General features: G+C 47.9%; 1 protein-coding gene across 2 annotated transcripts in view; it reads right to left on the bottom strand.

Annotated features, from left to right (window-relative positions):
- The window catches only part of LOC136631797 (myosin-10-like), a 150640-nt gene that overhangs the window by 23090 nt on the left and 105012 nt on the right, over positions 1 to 22538 (bottom strand). For both annotated transcript variants that reach the window (XM_066606165.1, XM_066606164.1), the window contains exons 19-36: positions 21887 to 21956; positions 21519 to 21679; positions 21310 to 21418; positions 19413 to 19544; positions 18015 to 18221; positions 17698 to 17835; positions 16256 to 16379; positions 15995 to 16166; positions 14545 to 14757; positions 13214 to 13358; positions 8403 to 8609; positions 7680 to 7784; positions 5609 to 5761; positions 5076 to 5324; positions 4688 to 4900; positions 2845 to 3057; positions 2603 to 2764; positions 2250 to 2378 (exon numbers count right to left, since the gene is read on the bottom strand). In XM_066606165.1, the coding sequence (XP_066462262.1) occupies positions 2250 to 2378; positions 2603 to 2764; positions 2845 to 3057; positions 4688 to 4900; positions 5076 to 5324; positions 5609 to 5761; positions 7680 to 7784; positions 8403 to 8609; positions 13214 to 13358; positions 14545 to 14757; positions 15995 to 16166; positions 16256 to 16379; positions 17698 to 17835; positions 18015 to 18221; positions 19413 to 19544; positions 21310 to 21418; positions 21519 to 21679; positions 21887 to 21956 (2902 nt within the window). The remainder of the gene's footprint in view (positions 1 to 2249; positions 2379 to 2602; positions 2765 to 2844; positions 3058 to 4687; positions 4901 to 5075; positions 5325 to 5608; positions 5762 to 7679; positions 7785 to 8402; positions 8610 to 13213; positions 13359 to 14544; positions 14758 to 15994; positions 16167 to 16255; positions 16380 to 17697; positions 17836 to 18014; positions 18222 to 19412; positions 19545 to 21309; positions 21419 to 21518; positions 21680 to 21886; positions 21957 to 22538) is intronic.

Here is a 22538-nt window from a genome sequence, read left to right as displayed (position 1 = left end):
GTGTTCACATCCTAACTATACCGAGGAGGTCAAATATGGCAGAAGTCACACAGTCACCGAGACCTCCGCTCATCCTCTGGCACGCCACACTACTCTGATTGGTCAGCTCTGCTCACATGAGCAGCACTGGCCAATCAGAGCAGTGCATGCTGTTTTCGCTGGAAGATCTGGGAGATAATGGGGTCGGCTTTGGGCTGCTATTCTTTTTAATATATTAATTAGCTGGTAGATGGATTGTGCAGTAAAATAGCAATATTTACAGATGATACAAAACTACGTAAAGTAATGAACAAAAGAGGACTAAATTATACACTAAATGGGAAACCACTGAGGACCCCGACATGGAGAAGGACTTGGGGGTTTAGTTACCTGTTAGCTTAAGTGGAGCAACCAGTGTCAGGCAGCTGCTGCCAAGGATAATAGGATCATGAGGTGCATCAAAAGAGGTTTAGGGGCGCATGATGAGAACATTGTTCTTCCTATTTACAAATGGGGAGGTGGAACATACCCTCTGCAGCGCCACCTATTGGAAGGCAGCATTCCTGCAAGTCAAAGTCAGACCTTTAAACAAGCCTTTTAACAATGACTGGGAATTGTGAGCCAAATCCAGAATAACCATACACATGCAGCTATTTCAGGGTGATTGCACCTCACCCCGAAACTTACTGCATACTATGTAAAAAGAGAGCGGCATGTCATATTATTCCCATCCTCTGGTCCGGGGGACAATTTTTGTCCTGGGACCAGAGGGCTCTTTAAAAGGGGATATTCGAAATTTTAAATAATTGATATAAGGGCAGGAAATGGGATGGAAGAAAAACCTAGCAATCCTCATCCAGTGCCGACGCTCTGCTGCAAGTCTTTGTTTAGTTTCCTGACACGATGAAGTGCTGTCTACCTGCATGTCCGCTGCACCCAGTCACCAGCCCCAACAGCCTTGAGCCATTTAACTGTCCCCGCTGAGATCCCTGATTGGCTGAAGCGATCACACGGATGTACAGTATGTCATCGCTGCAGGAATATAGTGTCTGGCTCTGCCGTGGCTTGATTAGAGAAATATTGATAATACACCGCAATACAGAAATATTGCTGTGTAATATTTGAGGAATCATGAGATCGCAGGTTCTACTCCCCAACAGGGGCATAGAAGCCGAAAAAGGGGGAAAAAACAAAACACCCCCTTTTTATGCACTAAAAATGAATGAAAAGAAAAAGCCCGCTTGGCATTACCACATCTGTAAAAAAAAACCATACAACACATTTTTAGACACACTTATCTCGCATGGCAAACACTGTAGGAAAAAGCAAAAAATAGAGTCAAAGTGCTTTTGCTGCTATACAATACATTCTATGTACTCGGAAATGGTACGAATACAAAGCACAGCTCGCCACACAAAGAACAAGCCCTCCTACGGCCGGGGCAACAGGAAAAAAGTTATGGCATTGGAAAAGTAGAGATGAAAATCTCAAAAAAAAAAACCGTTGCATCCTTAAGTACAAACCCAGGCCACACCCTAAGGCCTCATATCCACGGGGAAAATCGGGCCCGCTACGGATTCTACATGTAGAATCCGTAGCGGGTCCCTCCTGCCCCGCGGACATGAGCGCTGAAAATAAGAATTTATAAGAATTTACCTATCCGTAGTGGGCGGGGACGCTCTGCTCTTCCTCACGGCCGGATCTTCTTTTTCGGCCGGCGGATGAATTCCTCACGCCGGCGGCACGTCGCCGGCACGTCGTCGACGTGCCGCGCGCATGCGCCGGGCACATCCGCCGAGCCGAAGCAAGGGAGATGCGGCCGTGAGAAAGAGAAGACCTTCCCGGCCCGCTGCGGGTGAGTAAATTCTTTTAAATTCCTATTTTAGGTCTCCCGCGGATCCGGACGGCTTCCATAGGCTTCAATAGAAGCCCGCGGGAGCCGACCCCGCGGGAGACCCGCACGAAAATGGAGCATGGTCCAGATTTTTTCATGCTCCATTTTTTTTTAAATCCCTTTTATTGACCATCCGCGGGTATTTATCTACCCGCGGGTGGTCAATGCATCCCTATGGGGTGCGGATCCGCGTGCAGGTAATCCGCTGCGGATCCTAAATCATATTTTCCCCGTGAACATGAGGCCTAAGGGGGCAAAGTAATGTTTTTGAAAATCCAGGAGAAACCCCGAATAAGAAGTGGTTGATATCGAACTTCATTCTAAACAACACAAACCTACATATTTCTTAGAAGTTCATTTCCCAGATGTGACAAACCTCTTGCAGCTGGAGAAGTTCTGCTTCTAAACTCTTCAGCCTCTTCTCATTCTCCTTAGACTGGATAAACATCTCCTCCCGAGAGGACCGCGTCTCCTCCACTTCACGCCACACTTCTTTCAACTGGAGCTGTAATACAAGTCACCTCTACCGTCAACTACATATCTCTATGGACAAAAGCGAATACAGTAAGACCACAAAGTGCGCGACTCCATTGTACCATTTCCTTCTCAATGTCACATGATCCATCCAGAAGCCCTTATAGCACCCGGCATGGTAGGATCTGAAGAGCCCCGAGATGGTTGTACATCCTGGAAGGTTACAACCCCGATAATAAAAGTGTATTCAGTCACCTGCAGCTTCTTCAGCTGTTTCACCGCTTCTTCTCGTCCCTTGTTGGCGGCATCGATTTGACTTTCCATGTCCTGAAGGTCCATCTCCAATTTTTTCTTGCCCGCTAGAATCTGAGCCTTCTGTTTGCGTTCTTCATCCAACTCCACCTCTAGATCTCGCACCTAGAACAAGCCACCAAAACCATTAGGAACTATAACTCTATGTGCACCGGCATGCATCCAGACTCGTACGTATGACGCACCTGCTTAATCAAGAGTTTCTTCTTTTCGTCATTTGAGTCATCGCGGTTCTGGAGATCTCGGTCAAACTGCGCTTTCAAGGCCTGCATGTTGACCTCCGCACGGAGCTTTCCATCCTCAATGGCCTGAAGTTCATCTTCTAGTTCTTCTATCTGGGTCTTCATTTCCTGAACTTGTTGCTCCAGCGCTCGTTTAGCTCTCTCCAATTCATGAACCTGTAATTGCACATTTATATATATTCATACCTAGACATGGCATTGAGCAAGTAAATACCAGAGGCAGACCATGTGGTTGCTATGGGGGCCTTAAGAGTGTTGGGGCCCCACTTGTGGTTAGTCCCATCTGCTTTGCTACTGAGGAACGAGAACTTTGCAGGACTTCCCTCTCTAAATAAAACAGGGAACTGGCTAAAGGGTCATGGAAGAGACAAGGAGGGAGAATAACGCCAAGTCCTTCTGCAGTAGGTGGCTTTATAGGGACCCATTTGGGTCATATTTGAATCCAACCTTTTCCTTATTCCCCACAGTATATTCAATCTCTTGCTCTATCATCTCACCGGCAACTCAAAAACATCTCCAGAATCTGCCTTTTTCTTACTGTGGAAATAGCAAGAACTCTTATTGTTGTCCTGATCCATCCCATCCTGACCACTGTAACTCCCCACTGATCGCTCTTCACCTCCCTAAACTCTCCACTCTCCCATCCATCCTGAATGCAGTGACCAGGCTCATCTACACTGATGCCTCTACCCAGCGCCAGTCAATGTTTGAATGCCTCCTCCCTGTGCCAGTCACTACATGGATTCGGCCATCCTGCGCCAGTCACTACACCAATGCCTCCAGCATGTACCAGTCAGCTACGGCGATACCTCTACCCTGTACCAGTCACTACATCAATGCCTCGTCCATGTGCCAGTCACTGAACAGATACCTTCACCCTGCACCAGTCACTATATTGATGCCTCCTACATGTGCCAGTCAGCTACAGCGATACCTCCACCCTGTGCCAGTCTCTACATTGATGCCTCCTCCTTGTGCTGACAAAGACCCGTTTTGTTTAGGGTCGAAACGTCGCTATTTTTATGGCTATGAGGTGTTTATAACTGATGCTTATGCATTAAAATCTTTAAGCACCTAATCTGCTGCCTGACCCTGCTTCTTTTTGGACTTCCTCCATGTGCCAGTCACTGAACTGGTTACCCATCCGCTATAGAATACAATTTATGCTCAGCATTCTCACTGCCCGCTCTAGTATCCTAGTATTAACATTCTCGTATAAGTATCCTAAGTCTAACTAACATCCTCGACAATCCGATCCTCCCTCTCCCATCTCCAAGGCTTCTCCCAAGCTGCACCAGTTCTCTGGTAGGTTCTACCCCTACCCCAGACAATCAGGTCATTCTCCAATACTCAAGAGTTTTAATAAAGCCCTAAAAACACCCATCTCTTTAGGGACTGCTATCACATCCTCCCTCATAACCCGCTTCCTACATCTCTTTGTAAGCTCGGCCCTCACGGCTATATCCTTATAGATTGCAAGCTCCCCCCCCCCATTTCCTTGTAGATTATAACCTCTTGTGGGCAGGACCCTCACCCCCATTATTACATAATACTGTGTGTAATCTTCTATTTTCTCTGTTCATCGTCCCTCTGATTTGTAAAGTGCCACAGAATATGTTGGTGCTACATAAAGATCATTTTTGTCCCGGGGCCTCCATTCTTTTCTGTTCGTCACTATTTTCATAGTTTGAAGCTATATTTACTGTATCCTTAGGAAATTCAGGAAATTCTCTTGCTATCTCAGGAAGCATGAACGCGTCAGGATAACAGCCTGAAGAAGTCTTACATTCTTGCCAACGTCATCCTTGGAGCTGATCAGGTCGTCCATTTCTGCCCGCAGCAGCTTGTTTTGTCTGTCGAGTTCATCCTTTGAGTCCAGTGCTTCTTCCAGCGCCCGACTCAGCGCCAGAGCTTTAGTCTCCTTCTCCCGAGCCTCCGCCTCTGCCCTATCTCGCTCTTCGCCGTAGCGTGCTGATATATTCTTTTCTTCTGCCAACATCTAAAGAAACACGTTAACAGTCATACAAGCATTAAAACATGTTCCTGCTCCCCACCATGAAGCCGGTTTGTTCGTGGGATCAGATTCACTACCATTAGTTGTACTTCAGCAGCGCCGGCCGAGTACGCTTAACCCAACGTACAGCGATGACATCGTGACCCGTCATTGGATTTACCTGGTCAAACTTCTTCTGTTTCTTTTCCAGATTGGAAACGATTTGCCGTTGATGATCCAGATCGACCATCAGGTCATCCAGCTCTTGTTGCAGACGATTCTTGGTCTTCTCCAGCTTGTCGTTGCTCTGATGCTTCTCATCCAGACGCTGGTACATAAGCTCTACCTCCTTAGCCAATTTCTTTTTGACGTCTTCCAAGTTCTCGACTACCCCGCCGTGGTCCTCCATCTTTTTCTTTGAATCAAGGAGCTGAGAAGAAGACGACAAGTTCTATCACTGCACACAGAGGTCTCTTCCTTGAGGTTGGATTCAAACGAGCACAAAGCCAACACATTTATGCTTCCCTCATAAGTAGAATAATCCAAGCCGGAGGACGGGTCTACAGTCCCACACGGAGATCATCAGATGCTCTGAGTTGGGGCCAGCAGACACGTGGTCAAGCCAGGACGCTCATTTGTACCAAGGATGCATAAATATGGCCGTAATGTGCTGGAATCTCAAAAAACAGCTACTGGTTTATGCCGGCGGGTTACCTGCTGCTGCAGCGCCTGGATCTGACGGTTGAGCTGACTCTTGGCTGCCTCTTCTTCCTCAAGGTTCTCCAAAATGTTATTTTTTTCATCTTCTAACTGTTTTACTCTGGAACTCAAGTTTAGCTTCTGTCTCGTCTCTTCTTGCAATAATTCCTAGAGTTATAGAGTTTACAAGAAAGGCAGAAGGGTTAAGAGGGATCGAAAAAAGATAAAGCGTGCAGCACAGTGAAGGAGGGAAGAAAGGGCGCAATCTAAAGGGAAACCGCACTAGTGAGACGGGGAAGAAGGATGTAGATGCAGCTCTAGGGCCCTTTTACACGAACGTATTTGCGTGTGCAATACGCAGAGAATAGAACCCATTGATTTCAATGGGTTCATCCTCATTTCTCTTTTTTGTGTGTGCATTCAGCACACATGAAAAGGTATTAAGCACGCTCTAGAAGTCTATGGGAGGTGTGCAAATACGCACAAAATACGGGAGGAAATGCACAATATGCTGCGCTGTTCCATGAGAACAAGAACACAACCGGATGTTATTAGGCTAAATGGCCTTTAAAATCACAGCAGGGAGGGGGGGGGGGGTCGCGCCAATGTGAACTAGCCCTGTTAGCGCAAAAAATACAGTAATATGCGTCAATACGCGCGTAAAAACGCCTAATTCCCGGTGCAAGTGCGTTGCGCTGAGGTGAGTTTTCACATATACGCTTGTGTAAAGGAGTCATTATGGATGGTTTCTGACTCCCTAGCAGTAGAACGATGAGGTCTGATGCTGCTGCAAGGGCTCTGCAGGTGACACTTTCCACTCCCTGCCCAATGACCTGCTCTGCAGCTGTAGGGGTCTCCTGGTGGGATGCTACACTTGTCAATCAGACCTGTGGAGCCCCCCAAGAGCGTAGAGTAGACCACCTGAGCGAAACATCTCACTTCCATATTGTGGCGGCAATATGAAACTTCATTGTCTGACTGCTGGGAGCCCTGGAAGCTTGGGCCGACCCCTCCAGCTCCCTCCTCTGCTCCCAACTAGTGCTGGCAGCAAAACCGCTCACAGAATCCCTTTAACCTCTTTCACTCCGTGATGCACACGTATGTCATGGGAGGGAAGGTTTGGTTTTTTTTAAATGCTGTGCGTGTGCTGCACATGGATGACATCGTTCAGCTGTGACCGACATCCGGGGTCTCATTGCAATGGTGGGGACTGAAGATAAAGGTTAATCTCCACCATTACCCCTTATATGCTGCAATGGTGACCGCAGCACATACAGAGATAAAAAAGGGATTAAAATGGTTTAAAAAAAAAGCCCAAAACCTTTTTTTGCGCATTTTTCCTTTTTTTGTAAAAAATAAATGAACATAAACACATTCAGTATCCTTAACGGCTCACAGAGTAACTCAGACGCTACAGAAAAAGCCACAACGGGAGCCAAAAATCCGCTTCTTGTTCACTGTACAAAAAAAAGCAATATAATGTCATATGTGCCCCAAAATGATGTCCAGGTGCGGCTCGTCGGGCAGAAAACCCTCAGAGATTTTTCCATACAAAAATTAAAAAGTTCTGGTTCTTCGAATGCAAAAAAGGGTTTCTATTATGCAAAAATAGAAAAAACTAAAACAAATAGGTAGAATTGTTGTGTTCTTTCACCCTTAGGCCGCCTGTCCACGGGCGACAATCCACTTGAGAAAAATGGCCCGCGAATCACGTTATGAAAAGCTTTCCATAAGCTAACAATGTAAAGTGCAGCCCGACGTCCATCATAGCAATTCTCCGCTCGCGGGATTGAAATCGCGGCGATTATCTGCATTGAGCCCATCAATTAGATAGGCTCATCGTGGAGACCTGTCAGTCCTCCCCCCCCCACCGCGGTGGAATATTGCTAGCGATGTTCGGTGCCGGCCGTGGACAGGCAGCCTTACCGATAGACCTACAGCTCGGCACGCTATGGACAAGCCCTCATACAGCTGTGCAAACAGCAAAATAAAAGTGTTATGGCTTTTGAAATATGGAGATGAAAATCCAAACTGGTCCATCTCCTTAAGGAGTAAGAGACAATCGTGATGAGGTGCCGCCAAGTACCTGCGTGTCCTGCAGCTGCGAGTGCACCGTAGACAAGTCTTTGGCTAGTTTAATGGATTTACTCTCTGTGGATCCCAAGGCTCCGGATACTCCATCTAATTCAGCCTGCGAAGACAAAGAACACGAGTACTAAGAGGAAGGGAAGTTCTACAGTCATATATAATAGAGAGGCCACTAGGCTAGAACCCTGCGACTATTACTGGAAGAACACAAGCTGTGGCTGCAGCGTTATGGTCTGAGGACGGTGTTCGAAGCATTCTCTGGGTCGCTCATCCATGTGGAAGGCACTCCGAACTGATCTGGTTATGAATCAGTCCTTGCAGATCTTGTAGACCCATTCATGCGGTTTGTCTTCCCTGGGGCAGATGGGATCTTCCAGCATGACCATGTCCGACAGTGGTTGGAAGAGTATGACCAAAACTTCCAAGTACTTCCCTGCCCTCTAATTCCCCAGACTGAAACCCAATTGATCATCTGTGAGACCACCTGGATCGTCGTGTTCGCTCCTCCCCCACGCACCCTCCAGATACCTCTGACAACCTACCAGCACCGTATTAAGTCCCTCCCAGCCCATGTGGCACATTGCAGTCACATTGGATATTAGTTGGTGGTCATAATAATGTGACTCGGCTCTGTAGATATATAGTTAGCAGCATTATATGATGGACCGGAGGAGGACGGGCTTCTATAAACACCACCAGATGATGTGACTGCTGGTCTTACCTGCTGCTTCTGGAGCCTTTCTGCAAATTCAGCCTTGGCCTTCTCGCTCTCAGAGACTCGGACCTGAAGTTCAGACACCTGAGCTTCTAACTTCTTCCGCTTCTGTTCTGAATCTTGTTTTGCGGCATGTACATTCTTGACTTCCTTCACAAGATCCGCGTTCTCGCTTTCTAGCGTCTGCTTTACTTTCTCCAGATTTGTTTTGAACTAAAAAGAAAAAAAAAAAAATACAACCGTGTTAAAGGTGCCGCACACATTAGATGCCAGTCAGCCAATCACCTAAAGGTGCCGCACACATTAGATGCCAGTCAGCCAATCACCTAAAGGTGCCGCCCACATTAGATGCCAGTCAGTCAATCACCTAAAGGTGCCGCACACATTAGATGCCAGTCAGTCAATCACCTAAAGGTGCCGCACACATTAGATGCCAGTCAGCCAAACACCTAAAGGTGCCGCACACATTAGATGCCAGTCAGTCAATCACCTAAAGGTGCCGCACACATTAGATGCCAGTCAGTCAATCACCTAAAGGTGCCGCACACATTAGATGCCAGTCAGTCAATCACCTAAAGGTGCCGCACACATTAGATGCCAGTCAGCCAAACACCTAAAGGTGCCGCACACATTAGATGCCAGTCAGTCAATCACCTAAAGGTGCCACACACATTAGATGCCAGTCAGTCAATCACCTAAAGGTGCCGCACACATTAGATGCCAGTCAGTCAATCACCTAAAGGTGCCGCACACATTAGATGCCAGTCAGTCAATCACCTAAAGGTGCCACACACATTAGATGCCAGTCAGTCAATCACCTAAAGGTGCCGCACACATTAGATGCCAGTCAGCCAAACACGGGTGATCATTGGTCAACCATCTGAAGTGTAGGGGGGTCTTATCTCTTTCCCACAGCAGATATTGGGGAACAGAAATGAAATGCAAGAAGCCAGATCCTAAGCTCCGATGGGAGAGAAAAAGCTGCCAGGAGTGTCTGATACCCGCTTACTCCTCTCCCCGAACTGAGAGCGCGCATATACAGCCAGTGAAGTGTGTATATGAATGTAGGAACTGGGAGGCTGTTATGTGTGCACAGTGAGTGAGGAATACAATTATATCTGGTCATTATATGACTTGTACCCTGCATGAATCACCAGTTTCTCCTTCTGCAGGCTGCATCTGTAATTTTCAGTTTTCCCTGAGCTGGTGGGTGTAGACTGCTGCTATGATGTCTCCATACACTGTACATACATAGGAGAGCAGGATCTCTTCTCTATCTCTGAGCTGGTGGGTGTAGACTGCTGCTATGATGTCACCATACACTGTACATACATAGGAGAGCAGGATCTCTTCTCTATCTCTGAGCTGGTGTGTGTAGACTGTTGCTATGATGTCTCCATACACTGCACACATAGGAGAGCAGGATCTCTTCTCTATCTCTGAGCTGGTGGGTGTAGACTGCTGCTATGATGTTTCCATACACTACACATAGGAGAGCAGGATCTCTTCTCTATCTCTGAGCTGGTGGGTGTAGACTGCTGCTATGATGTCTCCATAGACTGCACACATAGGACAGCAGTAACTCTTCCATCTCTGAGCTGGTGGGTGTAGACTGCTGCTATGACGTCTCCATACACCGTACACATAGGAGAGCAGGATCTCTTCTCTGTCTCTGAGCTGGTGGGTGTAGACTGCTGCTATGACGTCTCCATACACCGTACACATAGGAGAGCAGGATCTCTTCTCTATCTCTGAGCTGGTGGGTGTAGACTGCTGCTATGACGTCTGCATACACTGCACACATAGGAGAGCAGGATCTCTTCCCTATCTCTAAGCTGGTGGGTGTAGACTGCTACTATGATGTCTCCATACACTGTACACATAGGAGAGCAGGATCTCTTCTCTATCCCTGAGCTGGTGGGTGTAGACTGCTGCTATGATGTCTCCATACACTGTACACATAGGAGAACAGGATCTCTTCTCTATATCTGAGCTGGTGGGTGTAGACTGCTGCTATGATGTCTCCATAGACTGCACACATAGGACAGCAGTAACTCTTCCATCTCTGAGCTGGTGGGTGTAGACTGCTGCTATGACGTCTCCATACACTGTACACATAGGAGAGCAGGATCTCTTCTCTCTCTCTGAGCTGGTGGGTGTAGACTGCTGCTATGATGTCTCCATACACTGTACACATAGGGGAGCAGGATCTCTTCTCTATCTCTGAGCTGGTGGATGTAGACTGCTGCTATGATGTCTCCATACACTGTACACATAGGGGAGCAGGATCTCTTCTCTATCCCTGAGCTGGTGGGTGTAGACTGCTGCTATGATGACTCCATACACTGTACACACAGGAGAGCAGGATCTCTTCTCTATCTCTGAGCTGGTGGATGTAGACAGCTGCTATAATGTCTCCATACACTGTACACATGGGAGAGCAGGATCTCTTCTGTCTCTGAGCTGGTGGGTGTAGACTGCTGCTATGATGTCTCGATACACTGTACACATAGGAGAGCAGGATCTCTTCTCTATCCCTGAGCTGGTGGGTGTAGACTGCTGCTATGATGTCTCCATACACTGTACACATAGGAGAGCAGGATCTCTTCTCTATCTCTGAGCTGGTGGATGTAGACAGCTGCTATAATGTCTCCATACACTGTACACATGGGAGAGCAGGATCTCTTCTGTCTCTGATCTGGTGGGTGTAGACTGCTGCTATGATGTCTCCATACATTGTACACATAGGAGAGCAGGATCTCTTCTCTATCTCTGAGCTGGTGGGTGTAGACTACTGCTATGATGTCTCCATACACTGCACACATAGAGGAGACTCTGCTCCCCTATCTCTGGCTCTCATATACAGAGAAGTAGCAGCATGGAGGACAGTATAGAGACGTAGTGTCTATGAGAGTTCAATACTGAAGTGTGATCAATCACTTACTATTAGCTGCAGCCATGTTTCTGTCCCTCAGCTTCTCTCTCGCTCCTCATCTCCACAAATGAAAATGCAGCAAAAAATACAATGTCTGCACATCCAACAAATAAATTAAATGCATTGGTGCGTGCAAACCATCGCTGCATGTTACAGGTTTTATTTACCTTGTTGTAGAATAGGCAATCATACACTTGTAATAGACATGTATTTAAACATTCTGCTCGCATTGCTTTCCTCTATCAGTGCCGTGTGACCCCTATTTGCACAGATGAATGGTATAGCCCATGGACAGCTCTGTCCATAGTACTGACCGTCAGTCATGTGACTCCTGGTGTTTAATCACACTGATCATGTATCCAATGGGTGAACAGTAAATTACTGAGGAGCAGCGCTGCAGCGGCGGCATGTCTGTCAGCGTCTGCAGGAGCAGCTCTTATACCTTCCATCATCTCCTCTGTCTGGTGGTTTGCTTTGTTCAGGTGACTTTATTAACTACTTGAGTACCGGAGACCGCTGTTTATTTTAAAACATAACTTTATGAACAACAACAGTTAAAATCACGCGGACAGCCGTCTGCGGACGAGGCTCTCCTGATGTTCAAACAGTCGGCTGAAGAGGAAAAGAACTGCAGACAGAGGAAACAGGAAGAAGACGACGCTGCAGGTAGTGATACGGTCTGATGCCTGCGGCTCTATTAGACACCTGAGCACTGAGGACCACACGACTGATGCCCATTACTATGGGCAGACCTAACCATGCCATAGGGGGCACTGCACTGGTAAAATGCCATGGTTTCGGACGCAGAGTTTTCTGAATGCGTGTGTGAGGGCGGCCGCGGAATGGGCCTATAAATACCGGTATATTAGAGAATTGGATGATTTCGTATTTGGCGACTAAATAAATAAAAACTGTAAAAAGCAGTAGAAAGCGGAATTCCCCCTTTAATTGTTGGCATGAGTTCCTGCTCGCACTGTATTGTCACCGCCATGCGTTTATATGTTAGGTCTACAGTAACCTCTGTTGTTTCACATCATTTCAGTATGGACGGCCTTGATAGAAGTCTATCCTCTGGACCAGGATGAGATCAACGTGAGGTGTTCAAAAGAATCTTATCATCTCGTTAACTTTAGAGATGAGCGAACGTACTCGTTTAGGGCGATTTCGCAATCGAGCACCCTTTCTTTCGAGTAACAGACTAATCGGGCGAAAAGATTCGGGGGGGGGGGGGCGCCGGGGGTGAGCGGGGGGTAGCAGTGGGGAACAGGGGGAGAGAGAGAGAGCTCCACCACGCCGCCCCCCGGATCTTTTCGCCCGAGTAGTCAGTTACTCGAAAAAAAGCGGTGCTCGATTGCGAAATCGCCCTAAACGAGTACGTTCGCTCATCTCGTTAACTCCTTCACTCACACTTGGGTTTCTGGCAGTTTTAAGAAATTAAACATTTTTCTTGTGCCATTTACTTCTTGGAGAGCGATGAGCGCTAAAGCTCTATAATCACCTCCGATTGTCTAAAACTGTTAAGTGCGACTTCTGAGGAATGTTCCAGCGCCTCGCCTTCAGGAACACGACTTAGCAGGCGGTCTATAAGAAGGGCTCATCTTACTGAGGGGCAGAGCCGCACAGATCTCCACACATCAGGTGGGCACATTAGTCTTAATCCCCTTTTGGATTATTGAACATAAAGGTCTCGGTTGCAGATAACGGTGGATCCGGACCTCCCAGCAGATTATCTGCTCCTCTACAGACTTCACAGACACCAATACATTTCATACGCTCCGTCTCGGATATTCCCCTACATGCCTGATAATAAATGGCGCCGCGCTCTGCATCTCTTACTGCTTTCCTTTACTTACACACTCTACTCCCCAGACCTGGTACTCACCCTCCGTGATTGCTCAAGTTGTTCCGAAAGATCATCCAGAACCTGCGTGTGGCGCTGTCGCATTTCCGTGATCTGAGCCTCGTGTACTTTTCCTTCATCTTCGATGTTTTTCTTGAGATCCGTCACTTCCTGCTCGCGTTTTGCTCTGGATTACAAACAGAATGTAAAAATGCTCATTTGGTGATCGTGCAAATCAAGGCAGAAGATGGTACAGGAACGCTAAACAAAGGAAAATGAAATACATCCCAGCATGTCCCCACTAGAGATGAGCGAGTAGTGCCTTAGCCGAGTATCTCCCGGCTCGTCTCTAAAGATTCAGGGGCCGGCGGGGGCGGGGAGCTGTGGGGGAGAGCGGGGAGGAACGGAGGGGAGATCTCTCTCTCCCTCTCTCCCCCCCGCAACTCACCTGTCACTCGCGCCGGCCCCCGAATCTTTAGAGACGAGCGGGGAGATACTCGGCTAAGGCACTACTCGCTCGAGTAATGTGCCTTAGCGAGTATACTCGCTCATCTCTAGCCCCAACTAATCGCCTCTTGTCATTTCATCCTGTCTTGTCTTATATCTCAACTAAAAACGTTTAAAATCATCTTGTTTATGTGCCCAGGGGTTCAGCCATGGCCTCCCTCCTCCTCCTCACTGTTCCCCATCGTTCTTATCCAAATGGATTCTTAAGGCCCGTTTACAAGCAAAGATAATCTTTCAAACGGTTGAAAGTTTTAGCGATCATTCTACAAAAAGTGTTAAAGTACACTAATGTGTATTAACACTTTATCATCTTCCTTTGCATGTAAATGGGCCTCCAGGAGCTGTTTGCAGAGCAAAGCATGTGGGCTGGGTTCTGCACACAGCTACATTGTTCTTGTCAGGGCTGCCGGCAAAATACAATGTAATCTCCTGACTCCTGTGCAGAACACAGAATGCGGTCTGTTGAGAGATACATCATCTCTCTGCGGCTGAACGATGGACTTTAAGTTCACCTTAAAATCATCGTTTAGACGAAAAGTGCACGATGGCTGCGTTTTAATGTAATGATTATCGCTCATTTGCAGTCATTTTAATGAATTTTGAGCGATAATCGTTGCATGTAAATGGGCCTTTAGTGACTGAGTAGGTTTCCAAACATTTATAGAAACTACACACTGGGAAAAGGACTGCAAGGAAGATGCAACGTCTCCTAATAAGATGTCTTATAAGGTTTTTAATGTATCACAAGGACTAACGATCTATGCAATTAAGCAAACCTTAAGAGGTTCATATCAGAAGGAAGCTGGGGGTATTCTAGTTTGCATTCACAAGAAGTGCTGGCCTTGCAGTCTTTGGTCGACTCTCACCTCAGTTCTTGCTGAGCGGCAGTAGAATCCAGAGTGTCTTCCAGTTCGGACTTCAGTGCTTCCAGCTCTTCCCCGAGGTCCCGGCGCTGCTTCTCTGCCTTTGTCCGAGAGGTCTTTTCAGATTCCATGTCTTCTTGTAATTCTGAAATCTGAGACTGGAGTTCTCGGAGCTGTTTCAGTAAACTATTCTTCTGGCCCACTTCATCTTCGATCCTACATAAGAAAGAAGGTCATACAAAGAGTCTCATGTGTGAAAAAGTAGGCATTTAAAGGGGATTTACCAAAAACATGCTTACCCCCTATCCATCCCTTACATCTGATCACTGGGGTCTGACCCTATCGGCCATCCATCGTTCGCCACTACATTCACTTCTATGGAATGGAGGGAGACAGCCAAGTGTATTGATCTCTGCCTGTCCCATAGAAGTGAATGGAGCACATTTCAAGCATGCGCACTGCCACACCATCCACATGGGGTATACGGGATCGCTGGGTATACCAGCAGTTAGACTCCCAGCAATCAGACATTTATGCCCGGCCTTGAGGATAAATGTCCTTAGTGGTGATGATTGGGCACAATGGCAGCTGACAGTCACCCCAGCGACAATCGCTCCGGTACTTTTATACAGGAGCGATGATGGCTCAGTGAGTAGAGGCAGAGGGGGCTGGAGATCGTTCCAGTCCGACTGCCTCCGTTCACACTTAAAGGGGTTGTCCCGCGCCGAAACGGGTTTTTTTTTTTTTCAACCCCCCCCCCGTTCGGCGCGAGACAACCCCGATGCAGGGAAGTAAAGGAAGCTTACCGGAGCGCTTACCTTAATCCCCGCGCTCCGGTGACTTCAATACTTACCGCTGAAGATGGTCGCCGGGATCCTCTGTCTTCATGGACCGCAGCTCTTCTGTGCGGTCCACTGCCGATTCCAGCCTCCTGATTGGCTGGAATCGGCACGTGACGGGGCGGAGCTATACGGAGCCGCTCTCTGGCACGAGCGGCTCCATAGAAGACTACAGAAGACCCGGACTGCGCAAGCGCGGCTAATTTGGCCATCGGAGGGCGAAAATTAGTCGGCACCATGGGAACGAGGACGCCAGCAACGGAGCAGGTAAGTAAAAAACTTTTTATAACTTCTGTATGGCTCATAATTAATGCACAATGTATATTACAAAGTGCATTATTATGGCCATACAGAAGTGTATAGACCCACTTGCTGCCTCGGGACAACCCCTTTAAATGAATGACTGCCTGTTTACATGGGCCGACCATCGTCTGGAGACACTGAATGACGAGCGATAGGTGAATTAATTATCGTCCGCCGTCCAGTGGCTGCAGGCATTTACACTGAGCAACAGCCATTTAGATTCACGCAATCCAGCAAGAATCTATACGACTATCGGCCGTGGAAAAGGACCCTTAATAACGGATCAGGCGAGAGAATGCAGGTACGGTTACCTGGCGAGTGCGGCTTGCAGCTCCTCCTCCTTGCGGGCCAGTTGCTGTTTCAGTTCCTCAATCTGCTGTTGAAGCTCTAAGATCTGATCCTGTAAGTCTGACGTTTCTCCATCCAGCTTCCTTTTCATTTTCTCCATCTCCTGTCGGCCCTTTTCTTCTTTCTTCAGACGATCTGGAAGGTTTATCACCATTATTGCCCTTGCATCCACCAGACGCATCTCATGGGCTTTATGCCAGTACATGTTAATGGAGACGGTTTACCTTCCATGTCCGCCATGACGGCTTCATACTTGGTGCGCAGTTTGCTCAGACTCTTTACTTTCTCTTCTTCTTCAGCCATGTTTGATGTAAAATCAGAAATTCTATCCTCCATCAATTTTCTTTCCTGCCATAAAAGGAACCATAAATCGTTTTCAGTGTGTACGGATCTAGTAATCTCCTCTCTGTGGCGTCTGTGTTCTGCAGTCTGTTGTGCGGACTCTTTCTTGGTTTATAGGGATAGTCCGGTAGTGGCTGCTATCAGTATCCATGCAGCCTGTGGATATATGCTCTCGGATTGGTTAAACGCATGTGCAGACCAGAGGGGAAAGCCGGTCGCAGGCAGGTGGGGCCGGGACGTAACACCGCACTTCACCCCTTGAAGACGGAAACAAAACTCGCGTCGGGGTGCCCCCTGGTTGCACTGGTGGGTACTGTCCTTGCATATGGCTTAGTTATCTTTAACGTACGCATGTGATTAATTATTCAGAGTCTCTGAGACTTAGGCACAATATTCAGGGGCGGATCTGATTTGCGGAAGATCCGCAATTAAAGCCGCCTATAGTCCGCACCTGAATTAAAGCATGCAGATTTGTTTTGCGGATCAGTGGGTGCGGGGAAAAAAACCGCAGCATGCTCCATTTAAGTGTGGATTCCGTGCGGACGGCTTCCAATGAAGTTGGATTCCGCAGGACAGCAGGAGTTTAAAAAAAAACAACAAAAAAAACCCCCTGTACTGCGCGTGTGTGACGGTGTGCTGCATGGCACTTCCGCGCACACATCCGCAGTACAGAAAAAAGAAAACACAGACAGGCATGCAGGGTCGCCGGCAGGGTCCAATTCCGCTGTGGGCTCCCATATGCGGAATCCAGCCAGCCCGCGGACATGAGCCCTTATACTAAGATATGTATATTAATACTGGTTATGCACTTTAATCCCTTATTTATTGCATTCATGTCTCTCTGTGTGGCGTGCATCTAAACGTGCGGCCGTCGTGCACTGCTAGGTGATCGTTAAATTCAAGCCAGCCTAAAAATCATTGTGCGGTCTTATCAGGACCGCACGCTGAGTTCTCCGTGGGTAGTGCTGATAGCATTGTTTCAGCTATTCAACCCGTGGGAGAACAAAGGAGCTGAATGCAGAGAAGAGCCCTCCGGCAATTAACTGCATTCAGCTAAAGGCTTCATTTGCATGCTATTAAGCTATTAAGTAGCTGAGTCGCTACTTGTTAGTTTATGCTAAATGATCGCTCAAAGCTGTCACTCAGACTGTCATTTGAGCGATCATCGATCCGTGTAAATGGGCCTTTATATGTACGTAATTAATAAAGTGCTTGATTGGCTTCATACTCCTTTAGCTTTTTTTGTGTTACTACTTAGTTTTGGTGTAGCCCTATATTATGGGGGGCATTGGTATATAATGGTGTACACCATTAATGAACCCACCTTGCCGAGTTTGGCATTTTGGTCCTCCAGCAGGAGAATATCTTCTTCCATCTTCTTTAATTTCCCTTCGGTTGTTACTTTCTCCAGCTGCAGTTTCTGCCTTGCAGCCTCCTCTTCCTCCAGCTGCTCCTCCAAGTCCTGATTAGTAGCGAGAACAGAAAACGACCACAAGCAAATAAGTGATACTGAACAAATGTGAAAACCTTACAATATAACTGAACCTACAGGAACGCACAGAGTCTGCAGGGAGCGGACAGAACGGACACCCTGCACCGGGGCGTCAGTAAGGGGGCGTCCTGACTGCGCTACCACTTTACCTGCACGTGTTGCTGCATCTTCTTCTTATCATTTTGTAACTGTAAGTTGCGTTCTTCCTCTTCTTCCACGCGGGATTCCAGATCATGCAGGATCTCCTCCAGCTCCTGCTTCTTTGCTGCAAGCCTGGCGCGCATCTCCTCCGCTTCGGCAAACAGTTCCGTCTCCGCTTGTAGCTGTTCAGCCAAAATGTTCTTTTCTTCAAACAACTGCAAGAAGGAAAAATTACTATTATACCGATATTTTATCTTCTCCTATTACAGAAATAATACTGATGTCATTTGTTTCTGTCAAGCTTGAAAATATCCCTTTAAAGAGGAACCATCGTATCCTTGGATGTCTGGTCAGCAGGGCCGGCCGCACCGCTTTGCATCCATGGCCCCGCTGACTCTACCACAGTGTTTCTTTGTATGTACTGCCCCATTCAAGTCCCATTAGATTTGGCTACCCAACACTTGAATCTGTCTAGTGCGTGGCTCCATCGCTCACTGTCAATCAAATCTGATGTCATTCATTGACCATGAGCCGTGGGGACCGCCCACTAAACAGAATCAAGGCTAGACGCCAGATCTAATGGGACTCCCTATGAGGTGTAGTGCAATAGAGTTAGCAGGGCCATGGTTGCCAAGCTATGCAGTCGGCCCTGCACACACATAGGGTACTATACATAAAGCTGTGTGAGGCCACCAACATCCAGGTTTGTGTATAAACAGATAAGAGGCACAGCGACTGGCGCAGGGTGGCGGCATCGGAGCAGCGACTGGCACAGGGTGGCAGCATCGGAGCAGCGACTGGCACAGGGTGGCAGCATCAGAGCAGCGACTGGCACAGGGTCGCAGCATCAGAGCAGCGACTGGCACAGGGTGGCAGCATCGCAGCAGTGACTGGTATAGGGTTTTTGCTATTTCCGCAGTGAGGAAAGGGCGGATTCAGCAGATATTTTTGAGGTGCGGGTGACAAGAGTGAGCAGGTGACTGAATATGAGGAGCAAAGGAAAGGTCAGAACCAGATATGACCCCAAGACAGCGGGTGTGCCACCGAGGAGTCATGGTGGTACCGCAGACTGGAGATATCAGGTTTAGGTCCGTTGGGAGATGGCGGTTCAGTTTTTGAGATATGACAGTGTTAGAGACAATGGACAGACCATACTGGCATTGTGTGGGAGCAGAGGTGTGAGGTCAGGGGAAGAAGTGTATAATTAGGTATCGTCAGTGTAAAGGTGGTACTGAGACCCAGATCTACTGGTAGTTTGCCTAACTGCCGTGAGATCCCAGCAGAACGGTGACTCCAAATTCTCCAGACGTGCAACGAGCCGGCAGGGTGAACAGCCGGGTACAGCCGTCTATAGTCCGCAAATGGTGCTCCAAGGACAAGGTGCGCCGTCACAAGTTTTCTCTTACCTGCTGATATTTGCTGCCCATGTCCTTCAGTTCCAGCTCAGTCTTCAAGTGGGAATCTTTGACCTTCTGAAGTTCTACCACCTTGGCCTGCATGACTTCATCCTGTCGAGTGACTTGTAGTAAAGGCTTCACCTGCAGGAAGGAAGACGTCCATTAGCTTTTCTGGAAAGAAATATTTGCACATTAATTGCTGCAGGCTCATAGATGAAGAAGAACGCCCGATGCCAACGTGATTTAGGACCCTTGTACCCGGCCGATTATTCTTTCAGCGTCTGGCATCTAGTGGGAATCTGAACAATTATCGCTCGGTGTAAACGCTGCGCCAACTGAACCGCGAAACACAATTCATTTACTTGTCTTTTGTCTCTCAATTCAGGCATGCAGAAAACTGAACGACCGATCAGCCGGTCCAGAGGCAGTCACTGTCTATGAACGATTGTCCGCTTACTGTGAACGGAGGCTGGGGGGCCGAACGATCCCCGGCCCGCTCCATCCCCATTTACTGGTGATGATCCAGTGATTGCTGGTACAACCTGTCGGGCTTCTGTGTCCCACCGGTCGTCCATATAAAAGGGCCCTTAGACTGCAAACTGCAGGCGGGATGTGACTTAAGTGCCTGGAGATGGCAGCCGCAGTGTGTAGCATCGATCACACAAACCATACCATGTTCTGACGATCCGCAGTCACCTGGCCCTGTCTCTACGTAGAGCTCATGTCTTTTGTGTATGTTTGGGTATTTGTGGATATACAGATTGGGATGCTGCACACACCAATACACATTTTACCAAATACCCTCTGACACTGGCACAGGCCCCAAAAACTAGTGAGACAAACTGAATGGCCATCTTATTAGACCCCCGGCCCTCTCCTGATTGGCGCTTCCCTGTATGGTAATTCTCCCTGTGACCCCGGAGTGCGGCATAAAATTACGTGACAAGTTTTCCGTGGATCAGATTCAGTGTGAATCCACATTAGATGGGAGAATCCAGTGATCAGAGCGACTTCCAACGAGGCCGGTCATCGGTGCTGGACCAGCCAGGGTCTCACTGCCAACCATAAGTTGTTTTTTTTTTATGTAACAGAATTGGAGAATATACCAAGAATGGCGCGATTGGTAAAAAACATCCAGAGAAAGGGGATCCTGTGGATGTAAACAACTTGTCACAGAAAGGGGTCAGAGGAGGATGTCAGGAATCGTTGACTCTGCAGCCCCTGTCCATCCAACTAGCCCCCCGTTCTTTAGCATTGATGGGCTATAGCAACAGTTGCAGTGCCATTATTTTCTAATACCAGCTGAACATCCGCACTGGAGACTCCGTTGCAGCGCCTTCTAGAAAGCCCCGATGTAATAGAGCAACATGCTGCGCTAGTTTGTCCACGAGCATTTGGCCTTGCATGCCGGAAGCCGAACACGTGCCATTATAGTCCGTTTACCCACATCCAGCTCATCTGGTTTTTCTGTTATTTGGCTCAGAGGATAGAGCTAAACAACAGAAGGAAACAATGGTAGCATGCGGCTAGCCTAAGAGAAACAGAAAGACGAGACTCCAGCGAGCCAGCGCAAAAACTGCATCACCGAGCAGCGGGAAAACATCTCCTGGTCAGATGATACAGATCTCTGTTGTTGATGGGAGGTCAGAATTTGGCGCAGGCAGCATGAATTGCTGACCCCTTCCTGTCAGCCGGTCAGAACATGTCAGCACCGCCATCTAATCTGCAGCGACTACAAGAAGCTTCCTGTCCGCAGGGGCCGGTATTCCTGCAGGAGGATTTCATTATCTAGCGGAATCTACACCACGATGAACGGCTGCGGGTCTGAAGACCAAAGGAGCCCAGCGCTACTAGATGGGGGGTAATAAAGAGGCCACTCATGGTATGTATCGTGATAATGGCAAACCTTGGTAAACAGTCGCCACCACTGCCAGTGCCTCAGCTTCAGGTACGCAGCGCAGTTCCTCTGGACCACCTTCAGGGCGCTCATTTGTTGCTGTCGCCTTGAGAAGGCTCTGAAATGAAAAAAGAAAATTAGGAAATAAGTCCCAAGAGATTTCCATCATCTGCAGTAAATACTGAGTCTGCGGCGCCCCCTGTGTTACCGGAACCTACTTCCTGGCCAGGTATCCTCTGCAAGCCGCTTGGAAGAGAACAATGATGTCCGTGATCTTCAGGTCTCGCTCTTCTTCCAGGTGAGCCAACACTCCCGCTCGGAAGAAGATTTTGCTCTGTCCTATGCGGAATAGATTGGGGTCCAGCTCTAAAGCCTTGATCTGCAGCCCAACAATGAGGACACGTCACACTATATACATACATATACACACACATATATATATATATATATATACACACACACATTCATATATATACACACACACACACACACACACATATATATATATATATAGGCTCCAGATGTTTTACGGTCATTACCACTATGTAACGGACTGAGCGCAGTGTCTTAGGTGAAGCGTCCTTACCATTATTGCACAGGCCTGTTTGCCATCCATGAATCCTTTGGGGATGGCGTTTGGTGTCAAGATCTCATACCTAAAAAAAAAAAAAGGTTTCCTTTTATATTAACTCAGGCCACATTTTGGAGATCTGCCGTGGTTCATATTAGGGGCCCTTTTACACGAGCCGATAAACCTGCATCCAGCGGGAATCGGAACATTTGTAGTTCAGTGTAAACAAATGGCGAGTGGGAACTTGTTGGTCCTTCAGTTTCTGCATCCATAAAACTGAACGGCGATCGGCCTCTAAACAGGCAGTGATCGACTTCTGAACGACCGCCTGCTTCCTGTGAATGGGGCGGGCGGCCTGGAACGATCCCCGACCCGCTTTGCCTCCATCCCCTGAGCGATGCTGGTTCCTGTGTAAAAGGGCCGTAAGGCCTCCTGTCCACGGGCGTATCTTCACTTCGTTCCCTGCGGCGATAATCCGGCCGCGGGGATCACACTGCACACTTTCTATAGCGTTGCTGTGGGGAGCGCTTCCTCCCCTGTCCACAAGCGGAGAATCATAGCAATTCGCAGCATGTGGCTTGTGATGTGGATCCGCAGCCCAACGGCCGCCTTACAGAATGTCATTTATTTGTAGATAAATCATTAAAATGCCCCCAATACCGCAGTC

Source organism: Eleutherodactylus coqui, chromosome 6, assembly GCF_035609145.1.
Source record: "Eleutherodactylus coqui strain aEleCoq1 chromosome 6, aEleCoq1.hap1, whole genome shotgun sequence".
Classification (NCBI taxonomy): Eukaryota; Metazoa; Chordata; class Amphibia; order Anura; family Eleutherodactylidae; genus Eleutherodactylus; species Eleutherodactylus coqui.
Note: the sequence above shows the minus strand (reverse complement) of the source record. Positions and strands in the feature narration are given on the sequence as shown.